The following is a 23,281-nucleotide window of genomic DNA, read 5'->3' as shown; positions in this document are numbered from 1 at the left end:
ATATGAACACATGTTTGGTATGTAATGTAAGTTTAAAATATGCATTATAAAACTCAATGCAAAGAGAATGTGGCTTGGATGCTTGTTGGCATGCAGAGAGATATCCTGTCTTATTCTTTTTTGTACTGTGATACACTTGTAGCATTATAGATATCTAGGCTTTGAAGGATCTATTGTAAACATGTCAAAGACTTCTAGAATTTGGTTTTGGCAATATTAGATCCCAAAAACTGAAGAATGAGTCCCACAAACTTTCATTAAACAATGAAAGTTATTGTTTTTCCTGTTTTGGAGTTGAAATTAAACTAGCATTAGTACACTCTGCATATTTATTCTTTCAACCAGAAAAAAAAAATCTTAACTATTATCATGTCTATAGAAAAATGCATTCAAGACATAGCTTAGACACTGAAAGGTCACCACTGTGTGCTGCTTGTGCAGGCAAAGAGAAGAGTGTGCCTTGCACAAGGTCCTGATGTCCATGGTGGAGTTTGCTGAGTCAGGAGTGCTGTGTCCTGACCAGCACCTCACCTCCCCTGGGACCTGGGGAGTCCTGCACTACCTATGGCACCAGTGTTCCACTGGGCAGTTTTGCACGTGGAGAAAGAGCATTCCCACAACAAGTGGGAACTTGTGTAGCAGCCAGTTCTAGTGCCCCCACTCCAGGACTGTTGATGGAGTGTGGGAGTGAAGGCTGTGTAACTGGGGGCTGGGAACAGCTGAGACTGAAGGCTGGGACAAAGACTCAGAAGTGGGAGGACAGTACTTGTCATAAGAAAGAGGACAGAAAGAAAGAATGGGCAGAAAACCCTCTGCCCCTTTGCCCCTAGACTTAGTTTCAGGAGGTCATGGTCATTCTTATGCTGGTGTGTTGGCATGTACCTGTCAGCCATCCCCCCAGCAAGACTCCAAACTTTCTTTTAGTCTCCTTCTTCTAAAGTATGACAATGTTCTTTTGCTCTCAAGTGTTCTTTTGGTGTCTCATGGTGCTAAGTTCAGTGTTCTAATGTAGAACACTGTTGAAGGCCCTCTGGGTGTCAGAATACCAATGGAGAGTGGAACTCCTGCTTCTTACCTTTTTTTTTAAACACTGGGAAATTAGTACTTTCTTCATACTAATTAATATAAATACTGTAATCACTAGGAAAGGTAGAAGAATATTTAGGCTGTGAAATGAAGCATTCAAAAACTGCAAAGTCTCATGATTAAGAGTTACACAGTGATTTGACTGAATCCCGTTACACATGTTCACAGATGAACATATAACAAGCAATGTATTTTACAAGCAAGTTTGAGTCCAACTTTATTTATGTTGGCAGTTAATTAAATACAAACATTTGTGTCTTCATTTCCACAGTGCCACAGAACCCTGAAAAGTCATCACAACAGCAGCACTTGCTGGGTATTTTAGCTTCATTTTACAGATGGGACAACTTTATAGCCAAGTGGCAAGCACATCTGGTAAGGCAGGTTTAGACATTTGGATATCGTGTTACCTTTTCCTTAAATCAAATGACAGTTTCTTCTATGCCAAGGTAGTACATAAAATATACAGGGTGGAGATGAAATCCTGTCTTTACAGAAATTAATATAAATTATAGTACATGAGACATTTTAGTACAGATACATATCCTTACGGTCTAAGATATTCTGTTCACCAAACTAAATTGCTAACAAATTGGCAAACTAACAAATATCAGCATTTGTGCAAATTAAATCCATATGTTCTTCAAATGCCTGTATCATCAACTACTTCCAGATGTAAAAATCCATGGGTAGTTTTAAAAATCTCAGTCCCACGGTCAGTTTCTACCAAATGAGCACTGTTCACAAGCAATATACAAGAATATTTAGTCTGTTCAGGAAACAATACTTGTTGCTTTCCTTAGAGCCAGGTATCCTGTAACCACATCTGAAGGGAGCATCCGAATATAGGCAAATTCTTCGATAGTACTAAATCTCAGCTTGCTCTGTGGGTCTGTGTAATTTGCCTGAAAAAGAAACAATGGTAGAGATATGATTCAAATAAAATTTCTAATCTTAAAAGCAAAATAAGTATCGTAATTACAAGACCACAAAGCAGTGAGTTTCTCTTCCTAACAACAGCACTGCTGTTCTACCATGTGGCCACAAGTCTGTGTTTTTTTCTTTCTTCTCATGTGAGGACTTATGAGAAGTTAACAGACCCCCTATAAAATCAGATTAGAAATGCATTAAACATAACAGAGGGCTGAAGTAAGCTTCCTATAAAACACAGTGCAAAAAAAAATTCCTCAACTCTCTAAACTCACCCTAGCAACTCTGTGCCTTGTGCAGTCTCTCTCAAGGCAGCTCTCCAAAGAGTCAGGCTGTTGCCAATAAATTACCCACAAAGAGGCTGAATTATGGGTGCTCTGATAGCTTTGGACTGCCTTTCTCTTGCTGCATACAACTTAGCTTTTAATTTACTTTAAAGTGGTCGTTAAAGCTAGGGAGTCTCAGCTTATGGTTCTGTGACTGAACTGATAAGAGATTTGAACCCAGCATTGTGGTTTGCTCCAGATGCCTGCTTTCAGGAGAGCAGCCTGGCCAGCTCACCCTGGGCTACGCTCCTATCCTCTGCTATATTTGGAGCCTGGGTGCCTGGGAGCGGTGCCAGTTTCCTTCTATCCTCTCCCCCTCCTTGTTGCTACAGAAACCTGGAGCTTGGCTGAGCTCAGGGGTAGGCCAGGAGGCTGCACTGGGGGAAGGCAGGCATCAGGGCATTGCCTCTCCACACTCAGCCTCCAGGACAATCCCTGCCCCTTCAGCATTGGATTACCAAGTGCTTGCCAAGGCTCCAAAATGTCTTCTGTGCCTTTCTTTAGCACGAGAGGGTGGCAGGCTGCAAGGCAAAGGCAGTTGAGATCCCTCAAGGCATTGATACTAAAAACAGGAAAGGCCAGGAAGAGCTGGAGTAGTCCCCTATGCCATACAGTTATAGTGCAGAGCTCTCTACATTTTTTTGTTGGAAAGCACCTGTTGACCATGGTAACAATCCAGCCAATCATTTGGTCTGATATGACTTGGAAAATTTAGTGTTATTTGTAGCTTTGTTTTCTTTACAAAGAAATGCTGCCAGGTTAATTAAATGTAGTCAGCTAACAGTTCAAGCCATCAATTAAGTTTCAAACAAATGGCAAAGTTAGAACATTAGGAGGTACAAATTTATACAGCAGTTATAAATTTACTTTTATTTCACTCTTTACACCTGGTCTCATGTAAGAAAAAGCTAAGCAATTAGACTGCTTTTCAAATGTGCACAATTCTGTAATGGAGTAACCAAGCAATATCTGCAATTTGTATTGTGCACTGATCTAGGTTAAAAATATTATGGCAGCTCTTGACTTTTCTGTATTATGTATTGGGCTGTACTGTTTGCAGACACTCATGTATCATAACCAGCCATTCATGCCATGGCTTCAGCTTGAAAACAAACTTTATCAATACTCCAGCAATAATTAGACATTAGAATATTAAATTAAGATTAATTTGCAAAGAAAAAACTCTGTCATGTTTAAAAACTAAATCAAAGGCCATGGAGACATGTTCTTAAAATACAATAAACTAGGTATCTCAATCTGTTTCTATAGTAACAGGTCTGATCCATTTTCAGAAAAGGAAGAGAAATGGTAACATTTGAAGATTTGGGTTTCTTGTTTGGTTTTTTTTTTTTTTTAATCTGCTTTCCAATAAATTACTCAGTTTTGAATGTTAAAATATCTAAATATTCATTTTGCAAGTTGGAAATAATAGGTTTATTTTGCAGTGTCAATACAGTATATAATAGCTTTAGAATTCTAGGCTGCCTTACAAATATAAATTGGCTGCTCTGCTGAGACCATTGGTAAATTTAATTCCATTTGTGCTACACACAGAAAGAGAAGGGGATCAGTAGAATTTAATTGTGGCATCTAATATGAGAGCAAGTATGCTGATTGAGAATGTTTTAATATACTTCTCTTTTTGTACCTAGTAGACAATTTAATTCTTCCCTAAATGGGTAATGCTAAGGAATACTTTTCCCCCCCACAAGGGGAATCCAGCATTCCCACAGAAAATATATTCTTACACAAATGCTTTTATATTTTACACAGAAAATACAGGGGCATTTTTATAATACTACATTCCTACAATATTCTATTGTCCCACATATGCTCCTACTAGGACATGATCTTGAAAGCATATTTAGTGCTTCTTATGAAACATTTCTAGCCTAGCAATTTAAAGGGCACACTGTCTCAGCTATTTTAATAACAAAGGGGTTTTTTAAATGTGGTAATTCTATCATAGTCTGGAGAAACCTTGCAGGCCAGGTAAAATAGGAAACTTGACTCACAATGCAATTAGAGGACAGAAAATTAAGGGGAAAAAAGTGGAAAGAGAAGAAAAGAAAACAAAAGCAGCCCTGAATGGATTTGTATAGAGAGTATCTATACTAAGCTAGAATAGTTACAGTACTTACAACACTGATGGAAAAGAGGTGCTGGTAAAGAGAAGCTGAGGAACTGAGAGAATTTCCTAAGGTTTAACTGACCTTTAACTGGTAGGGATGTGGTCTCCACTCCCATCTATACCCTGCACCATCAGCTCACTATAGGTGCAATGACTGATTAGTTTCGAAATACATCAAAGGTTAGTGCTGGAAAGCATTATCTGGTTCCTTGGAGATGGGGCAGGAGTCTGTCTGGCTGGAGGGAATTACCTTCCCTGGGTTTGTGAGCATCCTCTTCCATTTGCTGTCTGCCAGTTCATCTGTGAGGGAGATGTTGCTTTTCCACTCGCTCTTGAACACCAAGGGCTAACAGCCTTTATCTGAGCAACCCACTCCATTTCCAAACCACATGCAGAGGCACAGGGTGGACAAATGCCACCTCATAGGTGCCTCATCTAAATGTGTTACTTAAAAATAAAGTCTAAGAAAAACTATTCTACCAAATCAAGATCAAATGCTTGGATGTGCAGGATTACAGTTGGAGCTAAAGCTATTGTTTGATGCCTTACACTAAATATTCACTATAAGGCAGCCCTTAGTTAAGGGCTCACCCATTTTCTGTCCTAATGAGGACTTTTTGCCTAATTCAGTGCACAGAATGCAAGGTGGTATGCTAACCTGCATAACAAATATGTACCTCTAAGGACATCTCCAGGAAGTGATATTAAGCCTGTGAAGGTGTGCTAGTGCCCTATGGGTGAGAAGCAGTTTAAACTGAGGGAAGTGACACAGAAATTCTGTGCAAGGCTCTTTGATATTACAAAGTTTTCATTAGTGTATCTATTAATGTAACCACTACTTAAGCATTTTTTTTCCAAAATACAACATTCCCATTCATTTCAATTGTAAGAAATGCACAGACTTCTGCAAAATAAATCACTGGAATTTAAAGGTGAAAAGTGAAAAGATATGCTGTTACTAATACCTGTTTTGTTGTAAGTAAAATTATTCATGTAACACAGGAACAGTTTCAACAGGAGATAGAAAATTTTTGTTGGGCAGAATTCAATGATTTTACTCCTGTTTTGTGTCAACAGCAACTTTGGGGAATTCAGGCACCAAATTGTAACTACCAAGACTTTCTGGAGCATGTGCAAACTGTATCTAAGTCAATTGTGGTTTGTTTTTTTTTTTCCCTTTCTCCTCTTTCTTTAACAGAAACATGTAAAAGAGCCTATCTGTGACACACAGGCTATACACCTGCCAAACTCCAACTTCCAGCTCTGAAGCATAGGGGTATCTGAAATTCTAAACACTTTATTCCAAGTGTGTTTCAGGCTGATTTGTTTAAGGCAATGTTTGAGAGCAATGATAACAAGGCTGGGGTTTTTTTAACCTGGTGGAAAAGAGGACAAACTACAAAATTTTGCCTAATCACATTATTGAAAATTGTTGAGCCATCTTTTTAAAACTTCCTCTACAAGATACAATGAAATAAATCCACACCAGCCAAACAGCATGGATAGTTTCAGTCAGTGTGGGTACACCTTGGCAAAGTCAACAGTAATGGAGACTCTGGACTACCAGCTTTCCCTGCAGCTATCTTAAGAATTAGAAATCATGGGCACCTGTAGATTCTACAGGTGAGAAAGAGTTGTCACAGGAGTTACTTGGCAGGACAAGGTATTTAGTCTGTCCTGACATCTATTACCAACCTAAGGGTTTTGTGATGTAGTGACAAGTATTTGGGGTTTGGTCATAAATCACTGGATAATTATTAAGCCCAATTCTGAATAGGAACTTCAGCATATACATCTTTTACAAAACAAGGCACCAGCACTATTTCATTGTGGAAGGTGAGATGTCATTTTTGAGAGGAAAAAAAATACGTACCGGAAGTCCTGAGATGTCTGAGTATTTCTTAGCAGGTTTAAAAGAAGGAGGAGCATCAATATTAAAATCTAGAGAGAAACAAAGGCATAAACTCAGTGTCTCACACACACACACACACACACACACATATATATATATATATATATTCTATAACATAAACCTACTGCTTGAGGTCTCTATAAACTAGCAAAGAAATATGAAGCAGAATCACCTCTAAAACATTTACCCTGTTAGCATGTAAATCACAGCCTGATCCTGCTCATCTATTAATAGAGTTCAGCAAGCAGAACTGCCCTCCCCAGAAGGAAAATGCCAGACCTTTGAAATGTGTCCATTTCTTCCAAGTCTTAATGAATTCCCTTGCAGTCAGTCACGTGCAAAGAATAACCATTATCAAATGCATACTGTATGTTAAGACCGTGAAACATTGCTCAAGATTGCAGCTCTGAAATACTATAATCCAGAAAAGCAAAGTAATCTTTTAAATCAGTTAAATCTTTAAGCATGTACCACTTTAAGCCCAGTCAATGACCTAGAAAATTGTCTGAATGTTTAAACTGAGGGTTGGAAATTGCTGTTCTTTGGTGCCCTTTAGATAGCAATTATCATTCATAAACATTTTTAAGATACAGTTGGTATGCTTAAGTAGTTAAATCCTCAATTTTGGATGTTTACAAAATATCTTGTACCTGAATTATTTCTTTCCTCTTTCCTGATCCTCCTTGCAATTCATTCAGATGCTATGTTCAGTTCAAACACTCCATCCATATCAAATTTTTAAACCATCATCTCATAATTCAAAAGACCCTAATGCCACAGACAACTGGTTTTAAATAGGAAACTGAATTTCTTTTCCCTCCTTCTTATAAAAAATACTGCAAATTTCTGGTTGCAAACAGAGCACAGTAGAAATAGCAACATCAGCAGATTGTCAGTTACAATGGCCAGGAACGCACAGTAGTCTGCATTTTTCTGTAACAGTTGTGTCTAAAACACTTCAAAAACAGCAAGCTATTTTTGGATAAAGCACCAAGTCTGACAAAAAGTGAATGCATATTCTCAGTTTTGAAATGCCTCTACTTGCCCAAATAAAATTTGAGGATTGCATTCTGCTGGTAGCTACATTCAATAGTATCCTGCTTTACCAGCAGACTTGAAGAGTATCTAGATTAAGACCACTGCTGTAACTCTGTGGATGTAACCAGCTAGGACTGCTAATCAGCACTGCTAATAATGTAGTTTCAGCTGTGATGCACTAAAGAGAGGATGTAGGATTTAAATCTCCCAAGAATCTAGGATAAAGAGCTAGATAGGAAGCTTGGGCTGAGGTCTAAGCTACTGCAGGTATGTGGCTTAGCAGAAACTATTTGAAAAGTACTCAAATATAGCTAATCAAGTAGCAGCTACCCACCAAAAGACCTCTGGACTGTACAGAGGAAGAGGTGCCTAACGAGTGAAAAGGTGACAAAAATCTCTTGGGAATAAGAGTTTCTGACTTGGTTTGGATAAATATTTTTTCCTTATTAAACTCTCCCCTCAGATGTATTTGAACTTTGCCGTGATACTCCAAATTATTTGCTTCCCCCTACTTTCCATATAGGGCTGATGAGTGCAATTGGAGAAATCTTAAATGTACCACTGGACCCTGTCCAAGCAGGATACTGCATGCACAGATGAAATAATTTAGGTTAGTTTTAAAGAAACTTATTTGTGTGGATTCTATTATTTATAAATACATGCAAAGCGTCTAAGCAGCTTACAGCTAGGATCATTTAGTTGCCATGGCAATGCCCTTTCAGAAGCAAGAATTTGTTTTAGGTTCTTCCATGTTCTGTTCTTCTTGCCAGCTGCTGCTCCACCAATGCCGGAGTGCTAGAATTAAAAATATGGTGTTTAGAGAAAAAAATAAATAAAGAATACTCTTTCAGAGCATGACACTTCTATTTCATAGTCTTTTTGATATGTCTCATCTTGTCGTGAACCATTTGTTATTCTCACTTATTTCATCAGCAGACTACTATACTGTACACTCTAATCTTGGTTGCAAGCAAAAGCAAAGCTTTTTGGACTGTGTCAAAGCTTCTATGTTTCCCATTAACTGAAGGAAATTAAAATCTGTTTTTTACATGGAAATAGAAAATCAATGTGGTTTGGCTTAGCCTGAGATTACAGGATTCTGTATGTACTTCCTATCGTATTAGAAGTTATTACAATGAAGTTGTTTCTAAAATTGTGATTATACAGCTACATTTTCTCTCTCCTTTTTATGGCATATTACAGGTGCAGCTCTTTTACAAATTATCCATGACTGCAGAAAACACAACTGATCTTTCAAAATGTAATGAATACTGAGAAACTTTCTGGAAATTTTATTTTTCTTTCAAAGGCTAAAAGACAGAATAATAGAAAAAGAATAATAAACAAAATGTTGGCTGCCAAGACAATTTTGCATTTTGAAAGGAACACTAATGGAAGGCTTGCCACAGGTACTATAATGGCAGCTGCAGTTATCAAATGCGATTGCTACAGAGTAATTTATTTATGTCCCTCCAGAGACAGAAGCTGCACAACATACTGTACTACTTCTAAATGATCAAAGGACACAGATTTACAGCTTAACTTCAGAAAAAGAAAATGTTCTTACAATTGAGAAGTTGCTATTTCTGTTAAAAATTACTACTTGCCCCATGAGTCTCATTGAAACTCAGCGAAGTTCCGTAAACACACTTTTGCTTTGAATGTTTATAAATTAACCACTTAAATTGATGAGGATGACAGGAGGAAGGACTCAATGAGAAAGCTTTTTGTTTTGTAGACATAAGATATATTCAGAAAAGATGCTCACAAGCTGATGATATACTGGGTTTTAGTGATGGATATCTGATTTAAAAGACAGAAGCAAATATTTGCTCTTAGGGTAACACCTTAGTCATCTAATGATCACTGCATAATAGAGACTGATACAGCATGAGATGAAACTACATGTACTTCCACACCACTGATTCAAATTCAATGCATGAATTTTCCCCCAAATCACTGCAAAATTATTTTTTTGTTCGGTACTCTCAAAACCAACTATTTTTATATGAACTTATGCCTCCTAAAAATGGGGCTGAGCATCACCTCACACCCCTACAATGAAAAGGCAACAACTGCCAAGCACATATGAACCAAACGAAGTTCAGAGAAAGCTGGAGGTAGGACAGGTGGAGCTACTGCTTTACAGCAGCTGTTGCTCTACACAAGTGTCAGAAAGTCTTCTTCCCCTCACCCTTTGCCAATGGATGTAAATTCCAATCGGAAAGTTTAGGAAAAGGTAATTTCTTCCTCCTTCTCTTCTCTTAAGTCTGTCCTCTGCAGCGAGCTAATGGTTCAAACTTGGGCATACATATGAGAGAGAGACACTATTTGATTTATTTTCTTCCTTTAAGGGCAAATTAGGATGGAAAGATGCAAAAATCCATCCAAATTGTTACTGCCAGATCATACCAATGAAATGCTGATTAACATGCAATGCATTTCTTCTCAAATTAGTTACTGTATTGGAGGGGACAATTTCATGGTTTTTATTATAACTGCCTATTATTTCTGCAGGGGCTGCCAAAGACCCTGTACATTCATTATTATTTCAAGCATGCAGACATTAGTATTGCCTCTTTGGAAATGGTGACATCCCTCTAAGAACTGAAGGATCAGCTCAGGGCTTCACAGATATTTAAATCCTATGTGGAAGCTACATGGGATGCCTCTGGGCACAAAAGGAGCTTTTGCAGTAAGCCCCGTTTCTCAAAGATGCTGGTGCTTGCTGGAGGATTAGTGAGCAAAGTATAGGGTCGTTTGAATGCCCCTCTCATGACTGAAGTTGTCTGCAAAGCAGATGTAGAGCAACTCACATGTCAGAGATTAATTTCATATCCCCTGCCAAACCTGTGCTTAGCGAGCTGTGTGTTGCCCGATTACTCGTTATGTGCTGGGGGATATTGTATCTTGTTCATGCAGAGTGAAATCTGGGATAAAATCCTTCTTTCTAAGTACTGGCTTAGGACCAGCAGTCTGAGAGGTTTGCTTGTCTAGAAAGCATTTGTACAGTGTGCCAATGAGTTGGCCTTGGCACAGCAAGATAAAAAGATATCAAAACCAAACCCAGTATTACTAATTTAATCTTCTTCACCTTCTCTCCCAGTTTAACCCTCAGAGTGTTTGGAGCCTGCATTTCATCAGCTGTCAGTGTTTACATGACTGAATGCTGGTAGGCCAGACTTCTAGGGGGCACAGAGCATTTTGCTTCTAAATCTAGCCATGACTGGAAGAAGACACCACAAATGTGTTAAGAGTTTCAGGGACCAGAAGAAGAGCAAAACGCCATTTGCTAATGACTCTCTGGCTAATTTCTAGCTCAACTGCTTTGCAGCCTGCCTTGAGTTGGAACTGGAACATAGGATTCATACATTCATAGTATTAATTATTCCTCTCCAGCTGTGGTAGTTTGTGAGATACCATATCATAAAACTTCCACACTTACCTATACATAACAGGTTTCCTCACCCTGTTCCAGAATTTAATAGAACAGTTCTGCCTCTGGAGCAACGCCATTCTCATGCTATAATACAGTGTGCACTTTAGACTGTGGTGTTACATGGATTGAGGTGAATTTCTTAAAAACTGTCAACCTTTTATTTGGCTACCAAGCTTATTTTCTTAATATTTACACTAGGAACATGGTTAAATAGAATCCTAGTAAGTCTTTTATGAGAAAAGTTTGAAATTTCAAATTGTTCAAATAATATACTTACGACAAAGTTTGGGTCTTTGAATGGTAATGGCTTGGCAGTAGTTTCCACTGATCCTGTGCTGGAGTCTGTGTTCATAAGCTTATTTTCACTCACAGCCTCTCCACCTGCACTCTGCAGAAAAAATACAGTCTTAGTGCTTGTTACTCTGAGCAAGTTTATCTGGAGATGTAGGCATCTGCTGTACTACCTACCTGTTGCCTTTTTGCTCTCCTGTCTCTTTTGCATCTAAAGATGTATGCCAAGAGTGGGGAAGCATGAAACAGAGTATTTCTCAATCAATTTACAACTGACACACAAAAGGGAGGACAGGAATAGAGTGGCCAAAGCCCACTGAGTAAAAACTGCATGGGGTTTACTGCAGTATTAATAAAAGCCACCTCATCTCACTTGATGAAGTGCAAGACAGTATGTGCAACCCAAAACAGCAGAACTGTACACTCTTTTAGAATGCTCTGTATAAAGTATTAACAGGAATATATAAAATTTATGAAAAGGTTTTTCATCAACTTTCTAAAGAAAAATGGATTAATCATTTTATTCTTCATCCTTGGTGCCAGCTGTGCTTGAATGAGGACTGAGAAAAAGTATTTTATTATATATTATTTTTATATGCAAGCTTCACAAAATCTACATGGGTGCTAGTTAGTATTTTCTAGGTTTTCTTTATGGTTTGTTTATTTATTTAGCAGGAAGAGCAGTCAGAAAAGATGAGTGTGACTGGAAAGCTAAAAAAGTTGTGTGGCAGTCTAAGCAATTTCTGATAATTCTGCACGGCTGAGTTTATGGGTTTTTAAAAATCTGTTAGTGACCTATAAGGCTCCACATTACCAGAACTAGCCCATGCTACACACATAAATATTTATTTGAATTCCTTATCTACCCCAAAGTCAGTGCAAATTTTGCCACTGAGTTTGGTAGTTTAGTCAATAGGAATCCATACCTTGATTTTTTTTTAACTTGGAGTAAAAGATTGGCTAAAAGCTAAGTCAGTATTCACTGCAAGGATGGTTAAAATGTTTTTTCATGTTATGTTTAGAGAGATAACAGTAGGAAAAGTGTTTTCCTGTTAAAACCTTTTGTGTTGATACAATACTCATTTAAATATGGAAAAAAAAAGACAGCTATTATTTGTGGCTTATTGGGAGTACCTCTACAAACTGGGCTATAGAGCAAAGGCCATGATTCAGCATATCTTTCTCCATGTGACTACAGGGGAAGTGTTTTTACTCTTAATACATGTGAAAGTAATTATAGGATTAGGGACTAGGCAAGTTGAACTCTTCTTAGGGGAAGTACTCCAGTCATTCTACAGTGCCTGTTTTCAACATAGCAAAGAGAGGTCTTGAATATTGGAAGTATAAAGTAAAAAAAAGCAATGTTTCTAGTGCCTTACTAAAATAAAAATATGAATAGAAATAATCTGTTTTCAAAACAAGACAGTCCTCTGTAAGTTCATGTTACAGGAGATAAGGCAATAATAACATCAGCAGAAGCAACACTGAAGCCTGTAGCTTAAACTTGATTCTTCCATTGAGGACAGAAAACATTAAAAGGCAGTGACTGTCAGAGAAACAGAACAAATGCAGATGGATGTTTAGAAACATGTACATTATGTGGCAGTGAGCAGAGAAAATATCTTCATCAATCCTGAGTAAAGTGGCTTTATACACTGAGTTCCTAGGTTTCAAAGTATATTCTTGTACATGCATGCTTCCAGCACTTCAGATTTCAGCAGCAAACATTAGTCAGCCTTGAGAAAGACAAAACTTGAAATACAAGATTATTTTTCATGAATTCATTATCTCTGATACTGCTCATTATCAGTGTAAATTCTCTTAAGTAGAAGAATCAGCACTCAGATTTATTCTTCAAAGCATTCTTGCCTTTTCTTTGGTACCATCTGGTTGGTTTTAAACCCAGTTCTACAGATAATTACTTTATCCCTTTTGCCCCTTCAGTGATCTTCTCATAAGTATTCTGATTTCTCTGAAACAGGCTTTGAGTAGTATTTGAACAATAACTCAAATTGTAACTAGTACTTTGAGACTCAGCACATAAAAATAGTTAAATAGTAAAGGGGAAGAAACTTCCTTATACATATAGTCTGTAATTTCTGCAGCTGGATATACTTACATACTACCCTCACTGTCTTCAGTGGTTTCTTCTGCGTGGATTCAGTGCTAATCTTGCTGGTGCAGTGGGAAGGAAGGTAAGGAATTGCTCCTGGCAGGACAATTCCTGAATGTAAATATTATATGTAATTTCTTTTCTGTACCAGCTCCTAAGGGATTTCAGGTGTTAGAGCTGCTAAGAGTCAGGCTAGTTCTCATTCAGGACAGACGTTGATTTTGTTGGTGCCAGTATCCCTGGCATGGTGGCAGAGGCAGCACGATCTAGAGCAGCAACTGCTGCTCTTTGGGTTTGCTGCCCATCAAGGCATCAGGTTCATGGGATCACCCAAGTCATCCTCCAGTGCCAGTGAGACACAATGCCAGCAGTTGCCTCTGGATCTGTCATGGACAGTTTGAGAGCAGCAGTTTCCTGTCCAAGGCAAAGGGTGCAGGGCTGTAAAGCAGTTTTCATATCACTGAGGCATGCAGCTGATACCATGATTTCAGAGCCCTGTGACAGACTGGGAAGCAAATAAGACTGAGGATTATGATTCCAGTTAAATGCTGGGAACTGAGATAAAGACATAGTGCAGAGGCATGCCAGTTCCCTCACTCAGCACTGCTTGTATGAAAACTCTGATTTTTAGCAACGGGACCATGGCAGAGAGATGCTCAGCTAATGTGCTTCTCTTTCTGGAAAAACATTAAAGAGTTGAGCAGAAGCACTGCTTCCCGAATAATGTGCTATTGCACAGAGGCGTGAACTCTGGCAGTACAGAGCTTTGAAAAGCTCTTCCCATGCAGCCTGCAGAAGTCTCAGCTGATATCCTTTGCAGCTTTATAGCCACAAACTGCAAGTGCCAATAAAATCTACAAATCTCGCTGGCCTATGTTTTAAACATTAGGATTTAAAGCACAGGAAACTTCATGTAATTTTTAAGGTTTGTTTTGTGAAAGTTTTTTAATGGCAGGGAATATGGATCTACCTTTGTTCTGCAAAACACATATTTCCTGAAAGTGAATAATACAGTGATAATACAAACTGTTATTTACAGCCTGAAAAGAGATTCCTCAGTGAACAATTACTGCACAGTAAAGGTAATATTTAACTTTTAATATCAGTTGAACAAATCTCTCCCAAATGTGCTTGTTCTCTTGGTCGTTTAGATTGGAAGACAGTTCATCCTTCACTGTCATGTGCTGGGACAAACAAACAGGAAGAATTCAAATGCCCTTTGTAGTCCTGCGGAGTGACGGTGGTGGCGTGAGCACAGTGAGGAAGTGTCTGTCACCAGGGAACACGCTCTGCTCAATGTGTGCTGTAACCCCCAGTCACGTGTGGGGCAGCTTCCCCTTCCTGCCCAGTCCACAGCACATCCCCAGCACATTTTCCCTACAGAGCCACTCTCAGCTAACTCCCTCACCCCCAGACTCCTGGCATAATCTCAAATGCTTTGCTGTGGGGCTGAAAAGGTGAAGCCATGGGCTGAAATGCTCAAAAGCTTCTTTAAAGTTTCTTTTTAACTGATCTTGTAAACAATCTTTATGGGAAATTCGATATACACTTCAAGGAGACAGCAGCTTTTACCGTGCACTTTATAACTAAATTGTGTCTTTTAAATGGTGGTTTATGTAACTAGGGCTACAGGGAATTTGTGCTACATTAGTCACTAAGCAGTATGTTTTTCTCCATAGTCTGTTGAAGATCATAGCAACAAAGATTCTGGGGTGGCTTTACATTTACAGGCTACACCTGCATGGAAAAATGAAAATGTGACGTCAGTACAGCTGAACATGCTTATGCTAGTTTTACCTTAAATAAGGATAAAACCACTGCAGTAAAGACTGCAGCTAAGTCATCAGTAACTATCAGTAACTTATCCTCTCCCAGCACCTCCTTCTGTGGCTGTTAATCCCCACTGAAGTCCATGTTGCCACTTCTCATGTTATCCCCCTCTGTTCTTCTCATCCTCCTCCTCCTCCTAGTATCTCCAGGCATTGAACAACCTTGACTGGAATGGCATGTATTAAAAGTTATAAGCACCAGGTCAAATACTTCTTACAGGAGCACTTGTGCAATTTTATTCCCTCTGTAAAGTTGTGTTTATGTGCTGCAGCTGAATTTTAACTACAACCACAGTATGGCAAGTTGGCAACCTCTATCCCTCTTGGGATAGATGAGAGAAATCGTGAGAGGATGAGCTTCTAATCTGCAGTTCTTTTCACAGGACCATCCCTGCTGGGTGGGACAATGCTCTCCCTGTTATGTCCCAATACTGGGTGACAGTCACCCAAGGGAGGAAGATGGCAGAGGACTTGGTAGCAAAAATTTGAGAGAGACTGAAAAGCTGCAGCAAACATTTGGGAGTCCCAATAAGTTTGTTTTACGAGCAGCCAAGTCTGGGGAAGAGACCTGAGCTAAGCTTTGCTACCTTTCCACTGGTTTCTTTAGAGTGAAGCCAAACCCCAGGAATGAGCCTAGCTTGGACCCTGCTGTATACACTGTCTGTACTGGGAGGAAACACACTGGGAGGCTGCCTATTCACACACTACTTTCAGTATTAGGCTTTGGTAGATCTATTAATGTTTTGTATATATTTTGGTCCAAATTCCCTACCGCAGATGTTTTCACATGATTTCCAAAGACTGAGCCATCTGTCTGGTTTTATTTAGAGAGGAAAAGCAAAGCTTGTAGACCATGGAAGCTGATTTCTTTGTTTTGGCTATTTCTAGGTGGAATCAGCATTGTGGGGTTTGGGATGGGTGTCTGCAATGACACTAAATACCAGGTGAAATTAGCTTATTATGAAAGTCCTTGTTTCACACATAATTTCTTTTTTGTTTTTAATTCCCCCAGCAAGGATTAAAATTGCAAAACATCAGTATATATCAAAATAGCTGATGTATACTGAAGTAAAATTTCTTACCTATTTACTTTCAGATTATATTCTGTAACATTTTTTTATTACTTTAGACTAATAGGATTTTACTATGTATTAAAAACCCCATGAAAATATGAAACATAAAGTCAAGATGTAAATACATACATTTCTGGCATCCTGTTGCTGCATACCATGCATGTCATGGCTTAGAAAAAAAAAACGGATTTGTACATCACTGAAGATATACTATGACCACCAGTGACCAGTTTCACTAGGTGTTAACAGTTTTACATGCTAAAAAACATTTAAAACCAGAAGGTAACTGAACAATGTGTTGGTAAATCAAAACAAATGCATAACTAAATTCTATGAGAACTGGAAAGGAAGTTACTAATTTAAGGATGCAAAAACAATACTGAAAACATTGATTCTTTCTATTTTCTGCAAATCATTAATTTGTTAGCTTTGACAATATATTGAGTACAGGAATTGTACATGAAGGTGATTGCACAGGTTGGATTTTGGTTTGGTTTTTTTTTCTGCATTCAGTATTTCTGAAATGCTGGCTTTGTCTCATAGTGATGATGAGAGTGTTGCATGTCACCATTGAAAATGAAGTAATTAGAGGGATCTGGCCCCAAGCACCCAGTTTACTGAGGAGCCCACTTGTCTTCAACCTTTCTATGTGAAATTCAATAGCTTCAATTACCTTCATCTTCTTTTGGCAGCTGATTTTCATAATCACAATACTACTACAATGTTTCTTCAACTCAGCTTCAATAGTGGTGCATGTCTAATTATTCCTCTAGTAGGTTACTTCCAAAGCAGTGATATCCAGCTTATGGCAACTTACTTGGCTTTTAGTTGTGTGTAAGTTCTGTGATATCCTGACAAGAGCTGTGGCATGCAGCCAGGGAAGAAAATGGTAATTTATAAAATCGATGGATAATACCTGTATTTTCACTAGCAGACAATTACAGTGAGTGAGAATGCCATGTGGAAACAGAGCACGAATGTCACTAGATGACAGCAGCAATGATATGAGCAGACTTTTTAAAATTGGGAGTAGAACCTGAATGTCAGCTATTTAACAGAGTGCCAGCTAATACTGCTCATACTGGAACATATATTAAGCTGTTTGATTAATATATTAGCTCTCACTATAACAAGGCTGGCCAAGGCTCTTGCACATTCTGAATATTTAAATCATTTAACTTTGCATGATGACATGACAGGGGCCATTAAAACTTGTACACGTACCCTCTGGCAGACAAAAATGCAGCTCTTTACATTGCTGGGAATAATTCACTGAGAAAGGTGTCAGAATTAGACGTGTTTAAGCTCAAGTTAAAATGATGGTTAAAAAATTTCTCATTGCCAACATTATAACCATGCTACATTTCTGAAAGCAAACTTACTGAAGACTCAGTAACAATGCAGGACTGTCTAGAACAAGATTACCTCTATCCACGTCCGTGACAGGAGGGTTTGCTGCAAAGACCTTTTCAGTAAGACCTATAAACATGTCTTCCTCATCTGGTTGCATTTTACTAGTTCTTGGATTCAGCAGGAAAAACTTATTCCCTCTTCCTTTCCACTCACTGAAATGAAGCCCAGTGCAACTTCCCCATCCTTTTCTCTCTCAGCATTCGGGTACATGGTAGTATTTTAGGAACATTCTCTCTTCACAGAAGGTCCTACCTTATTTTGGGCATAGGACAAAAACCAGTTCAGCTTGAAAATGTTCAAATGCCAAGAAGAAAAAAAAAAAAAAACCCTAATCTTGCACATTCACAGCAAATTCTGTTCCACAGGTCATTGAAAAATTGAATTTACTTAAAAAACCTTGAAATCCTCAGTAGTATCCAGCTAATAAGTATAGTGCAGATCCTTGTCCTTGATTTCAAGCAGCTACTATGGTTGGCAAGTCATTTGTGTATCCAGTTTAAATTGGGAGTAAATCCATCTAAGTCAGTGGGTTTCATCACTGTCAACTCATCTTAAAAGACAAAGGTCCTGGCATAGGTTTTTGCTTCCACTGACATCACAAGTAAATATCCCAAAGGCCTGACAACAAAAATATTTTTGCTTAAATTACCACATTGTCCTCAGATGCTACTGCTGTTTTCACTTATAAAGAAAGCTGAAAGAGGTTTGTTAATAACAAACATAACAGCACAAAGTTTGAAATGAGATTGTTGGACTATTATAATAATAACTTACAATTCCAAGTACACGTATCACTAAATGCACTTCTTCTAACCATTTCCCAGAGGACTTTTGAGTCACATACTACTTACCTGTACCAGACTTATAAAACCTGACTTTCCTAAAGCAGTGGTTCTTCTCCTCTGACTTGCTGAGTATTTCCACTGAGCATCAGGAGTTAATCAACTGGGCAAATTAACTCAAATGTATGACTAAAATTTAGATATAATCTCTGCTGATGTAAGAGTATGGGGGAAGGTGTTTAAAGCAGGACATGGAAAACACTTCAACAGCAATTTAAATAAATAAAGATAATACACAAAGCCACATAAGCTGCCCAGATAGCAATCTCGACATTATGCTTTTGAACTTCTGCTGTTCAGAGGCGAGTTAAACATCTCACATTCCAACTGCCTCAGAAAGGCTGAATAAAATTTTACTCATGCACTAAAAGATTGGACTGTCACAAAGTGATGGATGGCTTTTCTATGCTCTCTGTAGGGCATTTCAATACCATAGACTCCAAGTGCTCTTGATTAAAAGGCGACATTCTCATTTAGGGTCCTGTCAGTGCCTGAGCATAAAACCATTATCATTCACCTGCACTGGTGGTTCCAGTGACAAAATACTTACCAAAATGTATAAAATACTAATTACTTTAGTCACTTTGATAGAGGTATAAAACACCCTAATGCAAAGCTCTATTATTATGTGTGAGGGTTAGAATTCAAAATTAAAAATGCAACCAAAGGGAGAATAAGATTTTAATTACATCCCCCACCTCTCAAGCATTTCTTAAAATCCTGGGGGAAAAAGACATAGCAATTTCATCACACAAGATCTCCTTTCATAATGGTACTGCTCACTTAAAAAAAAAACCAAACAAACAACAAACAAACCTAGAAAAACTCAAGTTCAGTTTCTTCTCTTCAAAATTATTAAGCAGTCAAACACAGAATAAGATGACAAGCCTCAGTAAAAAGCTTGGATTTAGTCTCAAGAGATTTCAAATGCCAAATATGTTTTCCTATTTAAGGAAATTTAAGTACTGTGATAGGCAAATTTTTATAACTTACAGATATTTAAAGGAAAAAAATTACTATTTCCTGTGGGGAAAAGTCTCAAATAAAATGTAATTGGGACACAACTGTGAATAGCTTCACGCTATCCCAGAAAAACTTGGTTTAATTTGCATTTGCCACAAAGCTCCCTTTGGCTTAAATAATAGCAAGAGATCTCTCACTTTTACATTTGGTGGATTGGGACTACTCCTTGTTTATAAAGTTTGACAGTTTTCTTTATTAAGAAAATTATAGCTTGGACAAATTCGTAATCATAAGCTGAATGGCATTGCCAAAGTGGCCCTAGAGCTAAAACTTTCAGTATATGTAGAATCCAAAAGCACGTGTTGGGTCATACTTGTATCAAGGGTAAAAGTGAGCTCAGCTAACAGAATATTTTGATCCCTCTAAATCGAAAAAGTCTCCTAAATTGATGGGCTTTAAGACTGAAAATGGATGGAAGCATACTAGCAAAAAAGACTACACTAAATCACAATTGAATTTTTATAAAAAAACTGCCAGTATGTTCCTTTCCCTATCAGAAAAAATCAGTCAAGGACTCTGTCTAAACTGCATCTTAAAGTTAAAAATACATCATTTGATACAGAACAGCTAAGGTCAAAGTGGTTCAGGAGAAAAGAGTGGAGGATTACAATATTCCAATATGCTCATGTGCCATTAACATTGTAATGCTGCTCAGGGAGCAGCCCAGAATCCCTGTGCGAGTAACAGCCTTCAGCCAAGGCAGGAGAAGGATCCAAGTCCATTCATCTACACGTGACTGAATCAAGGACAAGGAAAGCAAAAAGTTATCAGCTCCTATGATTGATGGGAGACTAATTTCATTCTGAAAAAAAAACAAACAAAAACACCCCCTTCAGTTTCCACATTGTAGTTCATTCTGTAGAACATCATCCATTCTGATGGGAAATAACACTTGAGTAACAAAGAAAAACAAAACATTTCTTCAAGGAAAGGCAATTAAATAGTTTCAACTGAAAAAAGGGGGTATCTTTCAGAGCTCCTACTCTATCTATTTTCCTAAGGAAAAAACACACCTGGATTAGAACAGTTAAATTTTTTACCTTTAAAATGTTATGGACTATTGGATAAACCAATACAGGAAACAAATATTCACATTTGCATTTTCCCTATTTTTTTGCACATTTTAGCACTTGATTCTGTTTTTCTTGTCACTTTAGGGATATTAAAATTGTAGTTTTATTTCATTTCTGCTAACCACACTACTTCTGCCATGGTGCATTGCAGTCTAAAGTTACTTAGAAGAAGGTTTTTCCATTTGTGCACAGGTATTTAAGATTGCCATACTGAAACACCATGTCAGAAACACAAGGCTTAGGTACACTGATCTGTGAAACATTGCAATGCTACAGGAACAGAGAACAAATACATTCTTTCTAAAGATCTTCAAAAAGTTATCAAAGGTACAATGCATGAGAGAGCAGTAATTTTATCAGATGCTCCAAAGGCCTTTTAAAGAAGACAAGAAAATAAACTATACCTCAGACTTTAAACATCTTCAAGCTAAATCTGTCATCTTTATTGTTTGTCTCATATTATGGGACAAAAAAAAATCTGCTTGCACATGCCCTGGATACTGCATTCAATCTCTCTAGTAAACTCACTACCCACCATTCCAACTTTGAATAGTGCACCAGTTTCCTGTACTCAGCAGAACTGCATTATCCAATGGATACCTACATTTAACTGGATAATGAAAAAAAACCAACCTGACAACTGAACTAAAATAAACATATGGCAAATTCTAATTTAGATGAAAATAAGGTAATATAAGTATCTCTTGTAGACTATTTTGAGGCAGCTCAGGAGAAAAAGGGAAGACAGGGTTGTATAGTAGAGCTAATTTGAAGGCAAATTTCTGACATATTTCTGCAGAAACATTTGTACAAGTAGGTGGTTGTTTACTCAGCTATGCAAGTTCTGTGGCACTTCACCCTGATACCATATATTGAAGTTGAGGAACTGCAGCAAATCTGAAAAGTGCCAGACAGTTCATGTTTTCAAATAAACTCCTATCCCAACTGCCTTTTTTGCTTGAAATAAAACAGAACTATTAAAAGACTTGACTTGCCACTACATTAGAATCAGTGAAGTTTTGGTATCACATCCACAATTGTAGGTGAAAGGGGAAACATAGTATTTAACATTTTGTGGCATGTTTAACAGGATCCTGTTTTAAGACATTTCCCACAATGAATTATTCAGCAAATAAAAAAATACCTTTTGGACAGATAAAAAAAGGACAAGCATAAAAAGGGCAAGTCTGTATCTGTAAAAAAAGGCAATTCTGGCTGCAACAAGTAGGTTTAACAAAAAGTCAGATGAAAACGGAATTTCTGACTGGAGGAAATTCAAGGTCATTAATGTGAGACTTAAACTAGCACTTCTAGTTCTAGACTATGTAAATAAAGATAATCAACTTAAAGAATAAGACCTTTCCAGATTACTACTTTGGTTTGAGAAGCCTGAGTACACTGTGCATACATCAAGGAAAAATGGCCTTCTATTCCAGTTTGCTGACTTTACCAGCTAATTTTGCTGTCAGAACATTGTCCTGTCCTTTCAAGGGAAGAGCAGTTCTACTAAAACATAACCATTGTTACAGTACAGAGAGACTTTATACTGTCTAAAGGGAGTAGTTGGTTTTTGTGGCAGTTTTCACGTTTGAATGTGCCCATGACAGGAGTGCGGGACTGTTTGTTCAGGGAGAGGACACACCCATCTTAGTCACACAGTCAGACAGCTGGAAGGTGGCACAGCAACACTGAATCACTGAGGCTGGAAGGGGTCTCAGGAGGTCACCAGCTCACCTCCTGCTCAAAGCAGGGTCAAAACTGACCTTGGACTAGATTGTTGGGGCTGTGCCCCAGCAGGCCCCAAACACTTCCAAGAGCAGGGATTGCACAACTCTCCATGCAGCTCTCCATCTCCCCGGCTAGAAATCAGTATCTTCTAAAATAGAAAACACTGGTTTTAGTAACAAAAAGCTCTTTTGGTCTTAAGCAGTCACATAATGCACATTAATTACTGCCCTAATTTCTGCATGTTCCAATTCAGCAGTATTTTGCTGTAGTCCTGATGGTTTCAGGGCATAAATGTAACAAAGTTTTTAAGCAGAGCAGTCATCTCTTATTAAAGGTTCCAGTTTATCTGGAAAATTAGGACAAGTTTTTGGATGGACTGCATACCAATACACCACAGATTCAACAGAAAGACTTTTTATGGCACATAACTTTCACCAGCTTCCTAGAGGGTTTTAACTCCCTCCACCTTTATCCTAAGTAATGAGTGCTTTCACAATACTTTCTCCCTTGCCTGATGAACATCGCCTACACTCCTGAGATGCCAACAACCTTTGCTGCAAATATGGTCTCCCTGATTCATATCTAACCAAACTCTAAGCAGTACTTCTGTATTTAGCTTGGGAAGTTGCTGTTTCACTTTCAAATATGAGAAAACACTTAAATGCCTGAAATTTGATTTGAGCTTTCCAGCTGTACTGCTTAAGTGACGCTAGCCACACTTGTAAACCTTGTCTAATTTATGCAGAAACTATCAGGTGTCTCAGCCTTTCCTGCCTTTCTTCTTGTTCTTTCATTAACTCAGAAAAGTAAAAGTCTGAGGAAGCAATAAATAAGGCCACCATTAAAATCACACTGCATCTTTATGAACATTAGGCTAAGTAAAGCTACAAGCATGCCAACACTCTAAGGGCAAGAACTCAAAAACCTAAAAGTTGCTTAAAACTGTGTAGGTTTTACCTCTAGGCCTGTGGATGACTGCAAAATCAGCTATCTTTTTTAATTACATCAGGTTTTATGTAGCATACATATTAGGT

General features: G+C 38.1%; 1 protein-coding gene across 1 annotated transcript in view; it reads right to left on the bottom strand.

Moving 5' to 3' along the window:
- Positions 1-1,275: 1,275 nt before the first annotated feature.
- The window catches only part of INO80C (INO80 complex subunit C), a 30,706-nt gene continuing 8,700 nt past the window's right edge, over positions 1,276-23,281 (bottom strand). The window contains exons 2-5 of the mRNA XM_058039591.1: positions 11,140-11,250; positions 8,107-8,218; positions 6,347-6,414; positions 1,276-1,991 (exon numbers count right to left, since the gene is read on the bottom strand). Of these exons, the coding sequence (XP_057895574.1) occupies positions 1,860-1,991; positions 6,347-6,414; positions 8,107-8,218; positions 11,140-11,250 (423 nt within the window). The 3' untranslated portion in view covers positions 1,276-1,859. The remainder of the gene's footprint in view (positions 1,992-6,346; positions 6,415-8,106; positions 8,219-11,139; positions 11,251-23,281) is intronic.

This window comes from Melospiza georgiana, chromosome 1 (assembly GCF_028018845.1).
Source record: "Melospiza georgiana isolate bMelGeo1 chromosome 1, bMelGeo1.pri, whole genome shotgun sequence".
NCBI classification, from domain to species: domain Eukaryota; kingdom Metazoa; phylum Chordata; class Aves; order Passeriformes; family Passerellidae; genus Melospiza; species Melospiza georgiana.
This window is presented reverse-complemented; position numbering and strand designations above follow the sequence as displayed.